General features: G+C 32.0%; 2 protein-coding genes across 2 annotated transcripts in view; one reads left to right on the top strand and one right to left on the bottom strand.

The window, feature by feature from the left end:
• NPFR (Neuropeptide F receptor) overlaps positions 1 to 15,658 on the bottom strand; it is a 355,628-nt gene that overhangs the window by 132,610 nt on the left and 207,360 nt on the right. The window lies entirely within an intron of this gene.
• On the top strand, positions 2,203 to 2,952 carry LOC140444633 (uncharacterized). The gene has a single exon (XM_072536396.1). The coding sequence runs from the start codon at positions 2,203 to 2,205 to the stop codon at positions 2,950 to 2,952; it is 750 nt and encodes a 249-aa protein (XP_072392497.1).

Below are 15,658 nucleotides of genomic sequence, written 5' to 3'. Positions count from 1 at the left end.
TGTCTGCTAAAGTAATTTTATGCATATTAGTAAACATAGACATGTAATATTGGCATAATTACTATAACTTTTTTATCTATATCTTTGTAAGACAGCACCCTAATATGGGCTTTTTTATAATTTCAGCATTTAATTTACTTTGTACCACTGACCTGATGACGCTTTGCAAATTTTAGAAAGCGAAACCGGTCGTCTTGGGTAATAAAATTAAATTGATTGTGAGTAAGTGTAATTTATTTCTTTTACCTCTTTTTTAAAATGGACTCACACAAGCAACACATTCATGATTCACATTCATGATCACACTTAAGTATTCCGCAGGTATTATTGTCTTCCTAAAATTTGAATCTTTGGCGATCCATTATTCTATAGCACTCAAAATGTGTCTGAACTCATCCGATAGTAATCAAAGGATTTGTATGGATTAGTTAATAAATATTCATGCAGGTGATGGAGTTCTCCAATTAAATTCCTTCTACTAAGTATTTTATTTATCTAACACAAACGTCTTTTCTTATCACGACGAGCGCAAACGCTTTATTATGTCAGGTTGCTCCAAAAGTACATGTCTTTCAAATCCATTTTATACGCTATTCACAAAGCACACTTTCTTTCTCAGACGATCTCAGTCGCGAAATAAGTAGTATCGAGTCGCCTGCAGTGGATGATGCCAGTCGCTCAGTCTTATGATCGTACATAAAGGCGCGTCCACACTGGAGCAACATTTGGCAACTTGTAGCAATTTTATGTTGCAACAAGTTGCTAAATGTTTAATTTATTAAACTTTTGACATAAAACAAACTGTCCTCACTAGTGCAACAATGTTAATGAATGTTTGAACTTGTTGAATCACAAATTCAGTTGAGTACAACATTCTGTCCATACTGCTGTAGTTTTGTGACATGATGGAGGAAGACTTATTAACTGCTACCGCGTGCTTTCTAATTTTGTGTGGTGATTCACGAAAACGGAAGCGTAAATGTTGGGTCCGTCCAAGTTTGAAGAAAAGGGAAAAATATGGTGGAAAGGAAATATTATCGGATTTAAAGAAAGATGACGTTTTATTAGAACTTCGAACCGATGGGTGCTTCAAAAATTTTTTGCGAATGAGTAGTTCGGATATGGAATTTTTGCTGCAAAAAATTGCACCAGTGATAAGAAAAGCGGATACTAACTGTAGAAAGGCTATACCTCCACAAAAACGATTAGCTGTAACATTGCGCTTTCTGGCAACTGGAGATTCCTACAGCAGCTTGATGTATTTATTTAAGATTTCGAAACAAGCTATCTCAAAGATAGTACCAGAAGTATGTGCTGCGCTAGTAAAGACCAAGTTAAGGTAAGTAAACTTTATTGTACTTTTTTATTGATAACTTTAGAAGTTTTACATGTTACTTAATTGAAATGCCTCTGCGAGAATGTTTGGGGAACCAAAAGCAGTAGAGGAGTCTGAAGAGTTTTGTATGTATGTCTCCGCTGGTGATATAGCTGGTGTGCTGCAATACGATGAATGTGATTGTGGTCTCGTGGAAGGTTGCATTGATAAAATTGGCTCATATGTGTTAGTTGATTGTGGCATTCCATAATCATATTTACCCATACTTGCATCGAACAAAATATTACCTATAAGATGTTCTACAATATTTTGTGCGCAGGTGGTATTCAAATCCCTAATTTTACACGCCATATGTTCTCCAAATACATCGAATTTGTCTCGCTGTCGTTTATTTTGTATGTCTTGAATTATTTTATATGCCTCTTCTTTTCGAGCGTTATCATCGATTTTTCTTGTAAGTGTTTGTGTGACACGTCTAGTTTTATTAGGGTGTTTAAATTCATCAAGATTTGTGCTGTTCGGATTTTCCACGGTTTTTTTACGAGGCTCTTGAGAGGATTTGTTAGATGCCGAAGGCTTCTCACAAGCAGCGTTAGATGTTGATGGGTTTTGAGAACCATCGTTATACAAGTCTTTCATGCCTTCGTTGCCATTTTCTGCATCTTGAAATTCTTGGGTCTCATTTCCACCTTCATCACAATCTGTTACTTGTGAATCATCTAAATCCGTTTCGGAGGAAGAGTCATTAAGGTCATCCTGAAAAGAAAAATACATTGTATAAAATGTAAACACTACAAAGTAGGAAAACGCCTAATATTACACTGATCTACATTTTTAGCATAAGTAATGATATCTTTGTATTTCAGATGCCTAAAACTGCTCAAGAATGGGAAACAATTACTAATGGTTTCAGTGTTCTTTGGAATTTTCCAAAATGTGTAGGCGTCATGGATGGCAAGCACATTGCAATACAAGCACCAAAAAACAGTGGAAGTGATTTCTTCAATTACAAAACGTTTTTTAGCATTGTTCTGTTCGGCGTAATGGATGCTAATTACCGATTTTTGTATTTTCAAGTAGGCTCCCAAGGGAGAATATCTGATGGAGGAGTTTTCGAAAATACATTATTCAAAAAACTATTAACTCGCTGCAAACTCAACCTTCCAGAATATAGCTCTTTACCAGGACGTGAGAAATTAGTCCCTCACGTATTTTTAGGGGATGATGCCTTCTCATTATCACCAAATTTACTGAAACCCTACCCTGGGGCGCAGGACAAAGGGTCTCCCAAAAGGATATTTAATTACCGTCTCAGTAGAGCGAGAAGAATATCAGAAAATATTTTTGGAATGTTATCTTCGATTTTTAGAATATTTAGAAAACCCTTACTTTTAGAACCAGAAACTGCAGAAGTTGTTGTTATGGCTTGCATTTACTTGCATAATTTTTTAAGGAATAGTTCAAGATCTAAAAATTCCTACAATCCCCCAGGTACCTATGACGGTGAAGATAAAGATACAGGACGTGTTTTAGAAGGATCGTGGAGAAGAGAAACTCAGAGTAATACATTTACTTCATACAAGAAAGTTGCATACTGCACGAAATGCATCAACTGAAGCAAAAGATATTAGGCAAGAGTTGCAGATTTTTTCGTTACACCTTTGGGGATGGTGCCGTGGCAGAATAATTATTGAATTATAATTCATGTATAAATTGAAATTGCCTATTTATTTGTTTGAATAATTAATAACAGAAAAGTTAATATCTAAAAACATTGTGTGTTTACTTACCACGTTCTCAGCTTTACTTTCCTTGCATGGGCGGACTTTGTTTTTGTCTCGAAGAAATACTAATGCATCGTAGGCAAACCACTTGGAATGAAACTGAGCGCCTGCTTCAGATTTTTTCATGCTGCGATATTTTTTTTGCTCTCTATAAAACTGAGCCACCAAATTACGGATTTTTCTTTTTGCCTCTTCTTGAGATGAGCACCCTACAGCTGAACAAACTGCATTCCATGCATCATTTTTTGATTCTCTGCATTTATATTTAACATTTTTAGGATTCCAAATACATGGATGTTGTCTATAATTGTCAATTAAATTTAAACAATTCTCCGAAGTCCACTTAAACGCCATCACTAAATATAGACGCGGCGGTCTCTCTACTGTCTAGTCACTCAATTTGCAACAGGTGTCAACTCGCAACAATCCGTCCACATCGAAGCAATGTTGACAAATGTTTCACTTTGTTTCATATTATCCTTTGATCTTTACCGCTAGAAACGGATTTATACAACATACTACAACTTGTGTTGAATCGCAACACCAACTTTATGCAACGCAACACAACATATTCCAACAAATATAAACATTTTATGGTGTAACAAGTTTTTGTTGTGTTATGTTGGAAAATGTTGCTCCAGTGTGGACGCGTCTTTAAAGCATAAGTTACATACACGGGAGTATACGCGCTACCTGCGAGTCGCGCTACTACGTTTCCAATGGACAAACAGCCTTATTGTCAATCAAAACGCAATAAATCTACTAAAACTGAGTTATTTTGATTGAGAGTGATTGAGAGTGATTTTCTTAAGTTCCAAAGTAGGCCCTTTTTGTCCCTTAAGGACCACCGTGACAGGTACCTATGGTGAATTTATAGCACTTTGATTGACACTAGGAACACAAATAGATTTATTGTGCTTTTATTGATTTGCACTTTTTCGATATCTATTTTCTATTGGAAATATTGCGCTTGCAAGGAATTGCCTGTGACCACTGCATATATGTCATAACAAAACCATTGAGTATTAATTTAACTCAAATTCTGAAAAAACAGGATTCATTGCGTTTAGACTGATCGTTCCGCAACTATAATACTACGTCTAAGTCTAACGTAAAATGCTGTCAAAATTAACGAAAGCGTAATTTTTAATATTTTATATATAGATATATACCGATTTTTTTATACATTGATCGAATCCATCAACTATTTGAAGGATGTACTTATCTTTACTTTTTATGTAATGACGCAATAAAACCAATCGTGAAACGATACAGATGGTCAAAATAAATGAGGATCCTTCAAAAAACGGCCGTATTTTTCATATTTTATTGGTTGAGTTTCTAATAAATTTCCCTCTTCTAATATCGGCAGATATATACGTACTTATCTCCTTGCTCCAATGACCATCAACTGTAAGCACCAATAAAGCCCTTTCTCGAGAGATTTATGATTTATCCAACTAAATGTTCACCCTGGCACATAAATAGAGAACCAACCTTTTTGGTCATCTTGAGACATTTATAAGTTCTGTACACGATTTATATGAACAGCAGTGAGGCTGACAAAATTTAAGTAAAAAATTAATGTGTTTTATTTATATTTATTGTTCTAATAATGCTTAAAATTTTTGTATGAACTATAATTAAAAAAAAAAACAATATTTAAGTCTGGATTTGTATAAAAACTGTTTAACCCTCCATCACTCGCACCTCAAAAAATTACGCCATCACTCGCGTGTTAGATTTTATCTAACATATGGGTATATGTCAAATAAATGAGTCATTAGTACTTATTGGTTCAGTTTATTGGCTATTAACTCACAAAAAACGATAAACTTATATTTTTTTTTAAGTAAAGCTGCTTAAAAATATACTAGGTAAACTAAAAAAATAAACACATTACTTTAGAACAAAACAAATAAGTGGTGGCAAGTAAAATGTGTTAAACATGTGTGCTCTTTACATATCGGCAATTTACAGTTAGTAAAATAATGTTGGATAAACCTGTTCTTCCTTACAGGACAAAAAGAACATCTTGGTTTTATAGTTGGAGTTGCCCCTTGAGAAACTGATGGCTTTTCTCCGGGTATATTTCGGATCCTAAGTCTCAACTGAAAAGGCAGATTTGGGATATTGAAACGTCGTTGAAGATGGGACATTAAAAGTTGCTTGCCAAGCTCCGCAATGTAGCTTCTTCGAGATGTTACTATATTAGTGTTATTGTTGTAAATTATTTGGCTGTTCACAGTTGAAATATTTAGTAGGCTGCAAAAAACAGTAAACGGCCAGCGATTGCTAAATAGAGTCACCGATTATTCTGCCTTCGTTTTATCAACAACATCCACTCCGCCTTTTGTGAGGTTGTAATCAGTTATAATCTCTGGCTTCATGGTATGCTCTTTGGTGTTTTCATCAATAACACCATCGCTGTGTAGTGTTGAAAGTAGTAGTACATTCTTATTTTTTTTGGCACATATGATACAAGTACACACTTGTTTCCATCGTCACCATATGCAAACATGCTACTACATAAAGGTCTTCCTTTTACGTTTGTCAACTCAGGGGGAATTTGTTGTTTGTTTTTAAGCAAAGTACCTATCGTTGTCAAGCAATGATCGTTCAATAAAGAGTTGGCTAAGGGTACAGAGGAAAAGTAATTATCCTTAGTTACATTTCCACCGGTTCCACTTACGGGTCATATAAGTCTTTTTATTACACTAGATGCATCGTTGGGTAGTTGATATGGTCCTTCACGTTGTTTGCCGGGGAAAATTTCGAGATTTTGTGTAAAAAATGTTCTAGCGTCCACCAAGGCATAAATATTGATTCCGTATTTAGCTGGCTTATTGGCTATATACTGCCTAAATTTGCATCGACCACGGAACGCTTCCAACATTACATCTAGGGTCACATAGAATCCAGGAGTGTATGCAGATAAACAGTTAGTGACAAACATTTCATATATTTCTCGAATGGGTGCAAGATTATCAACTGCCGAATTTTCTTGCCTCTTAGTGGCGTCGTCAAATCTTACAGCTTGAATTATTTGGTGAAATCTTTTCTTTGACATAATAGCTGCAAAAATATCTGGAGCTGTGCTATATAATTTCCAGAGTTCATTAATATTTAAATGTTGCGCTCTCTTTACCCCAGCAAGAAACAAAAGTCCGATTAAATGCTTGCATTTCCTCGTAGTCAACAGCAGGACAATCTCTAGAGCCAGTATAAAACACTCTCATCATATCCAGTTTTTAATTTGTATATTTTACAATATTACTGATCATAGCATCCGAGAAAAACAATTTTTAGCATTCTAATATGGTTTTGGCGCACCTTGCTGTTGTTTTTACCCCAGGTAAGTTCGTAACAATATTACAAGCTTTAATCTTACCTTTGGGAGTGGGTTTCTTATGTTTCAACTATAGTGTTTGATCTTTGCCATAAAATCTTGGATAGGTAACCATCATTTCGCCGCATTCTTCCATGGGATCTTCAGGATCACTGAGTAGATCTTGTGTGGACTGCTCAGAATCTATATTGTGGATACTGTGTTCAAAACGAACATCACTTAAGTCCTTATCAGAATCTAGTAATAGTATAATATTATAACTTTTCTTAAGTGATCTCTCTAATAATCAACACACGCCAATACTCCCGTAGTTAGATTTTTTCTAACGCTCCGACGAACGTGATCGCTCGCGTGTTAGATTTGAACTAACAACTGCTGTCGGCTATAAGATAGGTACTCCCACCATTATTTAACATAGTCTTATACGAGTCTTCATAGGAGTATTCCTGGTTGCAGAACCCAAAAGAAGCAATATTTTGAAAATTATGGCAAAATATTTAAAAATGTTAGATTTCTTCTAACAGTGCGAGTGATGGAGGGTTAACACATTAAACGCCACGAGAAGCAAGTATGCATCTCACATCCTTAGTGTATTTTAGGCTGTGTGGTATAACCGTACTTTACAATACCCATTAATTTATATGGAATGCACTTTCTTAGTAGCCTTATAAGCTCTTTTACATATTTAGCCTGCATTTTTAGGATACTAATCTCTAGCACTCAAAATGTCATTCAAAATTAAATATTTTTAGGTAAGAAATAAATAAAAAAATTTAATTTTGTGTACAAATGTCTATAGGTTACATGAACGAACCTCGCAAAAGCGCGTGAAACAATAAAATAATTGCACTGAATGTACCTGAAACGAGAAAAGAGAGTTTTAGTATGTGTCTATTTTCTACCATTATCTGCTGAATTTTTTGCGTCTTACACATCTTTTGTTGACCGAACTTTACATTTTCTATATATGGTGACCTTCACGAGCATGTGGCATGTGTTGCTCTGCTCATGGTTAGTCTAGAGAAATCTACCAGTTGACATACCGACTCTTCTTTGAAAGATGTGATTGACATGTTAACGTTCATTATCTTTTGGTAAATTATATAGGTGTTGACAATACCTGACCCTAGAAGGAACTTAATTGCTATTTAACGATACCATTTCACTGATTTTCGTAATGCTGTAGAGTAAAAGTAATTTGGTCGGATATATCTATAAATCCTTTGCACTTATTGTAGTAAACAACAGAAACTGGCAAACAAGGAAAGAGAGCCTCTTTCCTTCTTTAATGTGGGAAAGAGAGTCTTTCTTTGTTTAAGAAGTCAAATTTAGTTGGGTTATGTTATTGTTTGTCCCAACTGTCACATTTTAGACTATCATCGTTATTATTTAATTAAAACTTCCTCGTCTAACACACATTCTGAAAAATATTTTGTAGCTATAAAACGAGCTTATAAAAAACATAAAATATTTTTCTGATTAAAACAATTACTATATTAAAATTTTCAAATTTAACTAATTATATTAGATAAATTAGAACCCCTACACCACTGTATGATTATTGTTAAGTGTCGTAAAATTTAAATTTGGCGCATTTGCATTTCCAGATATGTCCACCATATTAAGAGGCCACTTCTATGAATTTTGGTCTTCTTTTCATAACAATTAGATTTCCTCTTTTGTCTTTTTGCTCGATGATTACTCTTCATTCCAAGAATCTTTAATTCTTTAATTTTGCACCTGTCACTTCTTTCGGATTAAGTTATTTTGCCTCAAAGCTTCCACCAAATTTGTATTTTTGTTTATCAACCTATGTGCTAATGTAACACTAGTATAAAAATTGTCTGTGTATATAGAACGTCCAACATCTAATAAGTTATTAGCTAAACTAAACACAACACTATCCTGAACTGACATATTTTCAGTTTTTTTTCACCCCGAACTTATGTCTCTTGTATTTGATATACTGCCTAAATGACAGTCGGCCCCTAAACGGACCTATAGTTTCATACATGCATAGTTCATCCTCCGGACTACCACTCTTTAAAAATTTGATACCAGCTTCTCCCATAGGGGTTATATTTAATACAGTTAAAGTTATTTGTCACTAAAGTGTAAATTGGCAAGTAATAATTGAAAACGATTACGCGACATAAGACACTTTACCTTGTTTTCGTATAATGGATTTTTTGCACAATACTACTGTACAAAAACTTTGGCAATATTTGCAATCCCATCCAGACAAGAATGACCAAAAATGACTTTGTTTATTTGGTATTTCTATCTACCTACTTATAAATTCTAGCTGTTGGACCGTGACTACCTATATTCAACTTCGAATGTGGATATCAATTGGTTTCTTACACCATCCACCCAATAATATTGTCAGAAATAAATGAAAATAGCCGAGGAGTTCTTTATCTTACATCTCAAAAAACTTGATACCCGAGTCTAAAAGACTGAATGTAATATTTTTTAAATATTCTTTCATATTAAGGGTTATTAATAATATTGTTATATTGAAGTTGATGGCATGATGGTCAAAGCTGGAGTTGAAAGTGATGAATATATTACTTTTTCTCATTTTAAAGAATTATGCAAAAGGCTTTCCTTAATCTAATAATAGCTAAATTTAAAAAAATGCTAAAAAAATGTGTCGCGAATTCCTCGGCAGAATGTAGTAGGATCTGATTACCCATATTGAAAGAGGAAGTTATTAAAAGGAAAATACCAGTATTGGTAAGTCAGTAACATATAGAGAATACATCAATTATGTTTTTTAAATAACAAACATATAAAATCGGAATTTGGTGTTTATTGAAGGTAAACTAAATGCACGATCAAATACTTACCATATCGGGATAGTATTATGAGGTGTTTTCCTGGGTTTTCCCTCATAATTTACTATGGAATCACTAACAGGAGAATTTTACTGTCATCATGGCATGTATTTATCTGTTTAAAGAGAATTACATGTTATGATCTTTTCTGACGGATATTCTCAAGTTAAAGTTGATTTCATGTAATCGAATGAACTATCTTATAAGTAAAGTCGTCCCAGGAACGCAACTCAACAATATTGGCAATATCATTTTAAAGTCGTCTACTTTAAAATGTATAATGTATGTCTGAATTGTCAATATAGATGAGTCAGATAAAATTAAATTATTAGAAGAATTTTTCACTAAGTAACAAAAAACTAAATTTGTTTAATTTACTAATGTTTGTATTTTGAGAACGATTTCCGAAGTGGAAATTGAAACGTCAATAAACGTATTTTAACCTTTAATTGTGGCTTATTCCCATTTAAATAGTAATTAATATTAAGGGTGTGTTATGACCAATCGCAATTCCATCGTCTCTTGAAAAACTCGTTCATTATCTGGCAGTCGATATTGAAAAATAACATTTTCAATCATATTGTCTACTGTTCTTGAATTTTGTGATGTTGATGGTAAATTTTGTAAATTACTTTGCATTTTTGGTCTTTTGCTTTCCAGAACACTGCCATCACTGTCTTTGTCTGAAAAAACTCTTCGACCAGCTTTTGCAAACGTTTCTGCTTATTTTCATATGACACATATTGAGAACTGCTAAGACACACTATACTATCTCGCCCACCGACAACAAACTAAAACTAATAAGCAATACGTAGTGCATTTGTCTAGTGAATGTAACGTTTACAATAAACATGTTACGATAGGTTCATTCTTGTCTTATATTTTACGGGAATATATATTATCTTATACGAGAAGCAAGTGTGCATCTCATGGCTCCATGAAGCCAATAGTTAATTGTTATTTGTGGCCACGACATGCACAAGTGCTTATTAATTATAATAATTCTAAAAAGACAATAAAAATGTAATATTTTATATTTGAACTGACTAATAACTACATTAGAAATCTTAAGATTTCCTAATTGGTTAAACTAAATTCAAATGTTTACCACTGCGTTTTCTACAACTTGAAAAGCAGACAGACTGATAAATTAGTCGAAAACCGTCGTTATTCTAAATAATAACTATATAAAATGCATAAACTAATACTTTCACTCACTTAACTGTTTTTCTTATACAATATGGCATTTAACGTGTTAAGTTCTTTGTAGAAAGTCGAATTTTTACCTTTTATAAAAAGATATTCGCACGGTTATATTTAACTAGCATTTGAGTAGTAGTAAAAAAAAATTAAAAAATAAAAATATTAGAATAAAAAATCTACCTTAAAGATTTTTATTTTTCAAATTTAATAATGTAATTTCTGGGAAAGTATTATACCTATCACAAAAATTGATACAGATAAAATTTCTGGCACGTAAATTTCCAATAAAAAGTTGCTTTCGGTAGTAAAAAAAAATCAGTACGTTGACATAATAATTCCACACAAAAACAATTCGTTTTGTAATTTGCTTGTGGGAAATGAAAAACTCTCCAAACTTTCTGAAAATTTGAAGTTATTTCCAAGACAATGGCATGAAAAAAAATTGATAGATACTGTTTTTTTTGTCTTTGCATAATTTTGTAATCAAACTCTATCCGGAAACTTTAAAAATGTTCAAAACTTTGCTTCTTGGAAAATTCTTGGTGTATCAATCACCGATTTTTTAAGCATAGTAAAACAAACAAGTTTTCAAACTTATTTTTGAAACATTAAAATTAGATAATGAGCTGATCCTGGGGAATGTTACAAATAGGCTATAAAAGTCGTATTTTTTTTATGTAATTTATTTTTTAAAATGTTATTAATGATTATATAATTAAAATATTTATAATTTATTATAATCATTCTGTGTAATTCTATGTAGAGCTCAGAATTCGAATGATTAGGTGTTACGTTTTGTCTGTTTTTCTGTATGGCTATGACAGTTGGACAGTTTATTTTATCAAATAAAATTCGTTCTACGTAATTGAACCTTCAATAATGCATGGATAATATAATACAACTACAATCTAAGATACAGCTTATTATTCTACATAAACCAATCAAATAATATTCAGTGTCCTTCCTAATGCATTTTTGATATAACGATTGTACCAAGAAAAATTTGTATGAATTATCCAATTCTCTCCACAGCTCCGTGTCCCCTCTCAGAACAAATTTGATCTCATCGACTATCGACAACTTATTCACACGTTACTAATATGATATAATATTTTTTAACCCAAAGTTCTCAAATTTAAAATATGATGAATGTTTCTCCCGTTGAAACGCTTCCTCTGCCTTGAGTTGTCCAATTCTTTGTTTTATGCAAAATGAACTATCAGTTCTCAGCAGCCTCCTATGTAATTGGCAATATTAAACAAGATATTGCAATTTAGTGTCTTCAATGCTCTCCTTCGAATGCGCGTACCTTTCCAATGATGCCAGACTCTTTTCCTCTCGCCAAACTTAATCTCTCGTTCCGAAATAAACAGCGATACGTAGAATACAAGTAGGAAAAGTTTACTTACAAATTTGTACCAGATCAGCTACCGTCGGACACAATTACTTCACAAACTCACAACTTATTCTTTATCGCTTACTACCCTTGGATACCACATCGAAAACCAACCATCTCCCTTTAAAAAACTGGAACTAACTGACTCTCTCATCTTCTATATCCATTCATCCAACCTCTCATTATACGCACCCATCACCACTTTTCAAATTCTCGGCCAATCAGAAATTTGCATACCACTCCCACATAAAATCAGAAATACATACAAACTTTCCTAATTCCTATTTTTTCTACAAGGACACTTAATTTCTACTGGGTATTTACATATTCCGAACAATCATTTATTTATTAACTATTTTTATTGTCCTTTTCATGGCGCAAGTCCGGCTTACGGAACACTTTATGGCTTATGGAGAAAAACCATCGTTAACTTCTATCCATTGTACCCGCACTATTTTACTTGTTATATTTATACAAAAGATTATTTATGACTAAGATTACCTTTGGTTAATTCCAGGCAGCTCGGAGTATTTTTTTTTTATTTTCTATAACCTCTGAAATATTGATTTCATCGTACATTTAATATTTTTACCCTTCAATTTTGAATACCACAACAATCTATATATATATATATATATATATATATATATATATATATATATATATATATATATTTTATATTGATGGTACTGACTGTAGATGACAATTGATTGGATCTCCCGTCTAAAGTCAAAGTGACTAGTAAAATTATAATAAAATAAGCACATGAACATAAAGGTTCTTTGGCAAAATTATTTAATAATATTGTAATATACTGTAATACTGTATTATATTTCCTTTTTTTGAGTGTTTCAATACTTTTAGGTTTAAATTGAACACAAAGCATCTTGTTGCTACGTCTGCAATCGGATATGCTTATGCGGATGTAATACTGTTTTTCAATCCCCCGTATATAATTATATACAACTATAATTTTAACGTAAGTTACTTCTAAACCCCATGTTGCTACTAATTTTGAATAAGAAGTTCCAATTATAAGAATTCAAAATTGTAATAAGTCAAAGAAATATAAAATTATCAATTCATGTATGTGTTCGATACATACATTATACCAATAAACGATATATATTATGACCAGCAAATAAAAAACTTGTAAATTAAACATAAATTCCAGATTATTTCTTTTGGTACACTGAATCATATTCAAAATGAAACTGTTACTAACACGTGTCTGCATCTGCGATCTGCAAATTTATTACTTCGTAAGCGGATCTGTTGATGAGTATATCTAACGGTTAATGTTCATGTGTATATTATTCATTGCCTGGCGATCCGATTGGATTTGAGTGTATTCAAAATTTGATAGCCAACATTGGTTTAATTTTGAATTAATATCTCACTCTATTATTTGGCCATTTATACTTGCCAAAAGAATTCGGAAATATGGAATGATGAGAAGATTAATGAAATTGAAGTATACCTAAAAAAACAGCTATGAAATTTCCAGGACAGTAATTAGAGTGACAGTAGGATAGGAAGTGAAATGTATAAATGTTTAACAAACAGGCAAGTTAGAGATAATTAGGTGGAAGAGGAAAACTTGGTGCCCGAGAATCGCCAAGAAGTTTTTAATTTGCAATATTTTTTTATTTATTTTCTCAGATTTATGTTCTTATATATTACCCAAACATAAATTTCACACCATAAATACTACACTATTAGCCACATAATTTATTTTATTTCAAAAGCATCAACAAATATCTGAAAAGATGCATAAGTTGCATGGGGTAATGCATAAACGATGCATTACCCCATGCAGGTAATTATGATGATGTAAATTAAATAGGACATGATCTGACTCGGGAATTTTCGTATCTTACGTTGTAATTCTATGGCATTCCCCGCTAAATATTCCGAGAAGTATATCGCTGCTACATAGTAGTATAGACGGACCGCTTAGATCAGTTGCCCATTTGTAGATATATATTGTATATATATATATATATATATATATATATATATATATATATATATATATATATATATATATATTAATGTGATATTAAAAGTTAGAGATGCGCCAAGCAATTAATTAGTTAATTAATTAATTAATTAAACTTATTTAAATGATTCAATTATGATTTTATCACACTATTTAATTCTCTTATCTCAGGGTTATATTCGTGCTTCAATATCTATGCTTTACATATGATAGGTAAGGTCTGAGGAATACCGGAATAATAAACATATATGATACAAAATTATATATTGAAATAAAATTCACACTCAAATATCTTAAACAAAAAATATCTTATACAATGATTATCAAAATTTTGTTCTACGTACGTGAACCTTCAAAAATTAATGTTATATACTATATAAATTAAAATTTCAAATCAAAATTGTTGTTCTATATCTCCTGATAAATATTTCTATCTTTTCTGAAGCAATTAAAAAAAACTTTGTTGATAACGAAAAAACTGACGAATGGTAAAAAAAACTATCTCTCTGAAGATGAGTTGTCCAAATCCTTGTTCCTGGTAGCCTACACTATCTATTCTTCGCAGTTCCTTAGGTAATCCGCAATCTTACAACAAATTATTGCGAGCCTCTCGTCTTCAATGATCTCCTTCAGATACACGTATCGTTCAAAAGACGCTAGCCTCTTCTCCTCTCGATAAACTGAATCTCCCGTTCCGGCCTGAACAGTGACTCTTGGAATATATAAGTAGAAAAGTATGACTTACAATATTTTACTGGATCAGCTTCCGTCAGGATACACTTAGTCCACGAAAACTCACAAACATTCACTTCTAATGCTTACTATCACTTGGGAACCGCCAAAGAAATACGACTGTTCGCCTTGTACTCTTGGAAAACAACTGATTATCTTTTCTCCCTCAAAAATCTAGCTAAACTCTCATCCGTACTTAGCCATCCCACCTTTTTTTATCTCCTCCAATCACAGTTCGTCATACGTATCTCCATCAACCATTTAGATAACAAACAAACAATTTTACCTACAATTATAAATTTCCTAAATACTATTAACATGCTAATAGGTTCTACAAATTCTTAAAAACTAACGGAGGATTATACATTTTAAATATTTCGATTCTATTGTCTTATTCACCGTATCCGCGTATAAGTCTATTTGGAAAATCCACTCTCCCATTGTTCCATTATTTCACTACGTTCACTCAAATATATTTTACAAAGAAAATAATTTATGCATTTCTTTAAATTTTGTTTACTACAGGTAATCCAAAGATAATGGACTTTCATTTCTTCGAAATATCTTTTATAGTTTATTAGGTGAATTATTTGACTTATAATATTTTATACTTTGAAATATTAAGAGCAAACCAATATTATTTTGTATTTTTACATAGCATAACAACTCTCCAGGATATCTTGAAAATTTATTTAGATGGTCTATTTAGTAATTTTAATTTTATCTTTGGCGGATAAAATGAATCATAACTATATATATATATATATATATATATATATATATATATATATATATATATATATATATTATATGTACATAATATTGTCAACAACTTCATTGTCTTATGTAGTTTTTTGTTTTAATTTTTATATATATATATATATATAATATGTATATAATATATATATATATATATATATATATATATATATATATATATATATATTTATATATTATATGTATATAATATTGTCAACAACTTCATTGTCTTATGTAGTTTTTTGTTTTAATTTTTA

This window comes from Diabrotica undecimpunctata, chromosome 6 (assembly GCF_040954645.1).
Source record: "Diabrotica undecimpunctata isolate CICGRU chromosome 6, icDiaUnde3, whole genome shotgun sequence".
Taxonomy (NCBI): Eukaryota; Metazoa; Arthropoda; class Insecta; order Coleoptera; family Chrysomelidae; genus Diabrotica; species Diabrotica undecimpunctata.
This window is presented reverse-complemented; position numbering and strand designations above follow the sequence as displayed.

Coding starts and splice junctions, on each gene's coding strand:
- LOC140444633 (XM_072536396.1), top strand. CDS start 2,203: ATGCCTAAAACTGCTCAAGAATGGGAAACAATTACTAATGGTTTCAGT.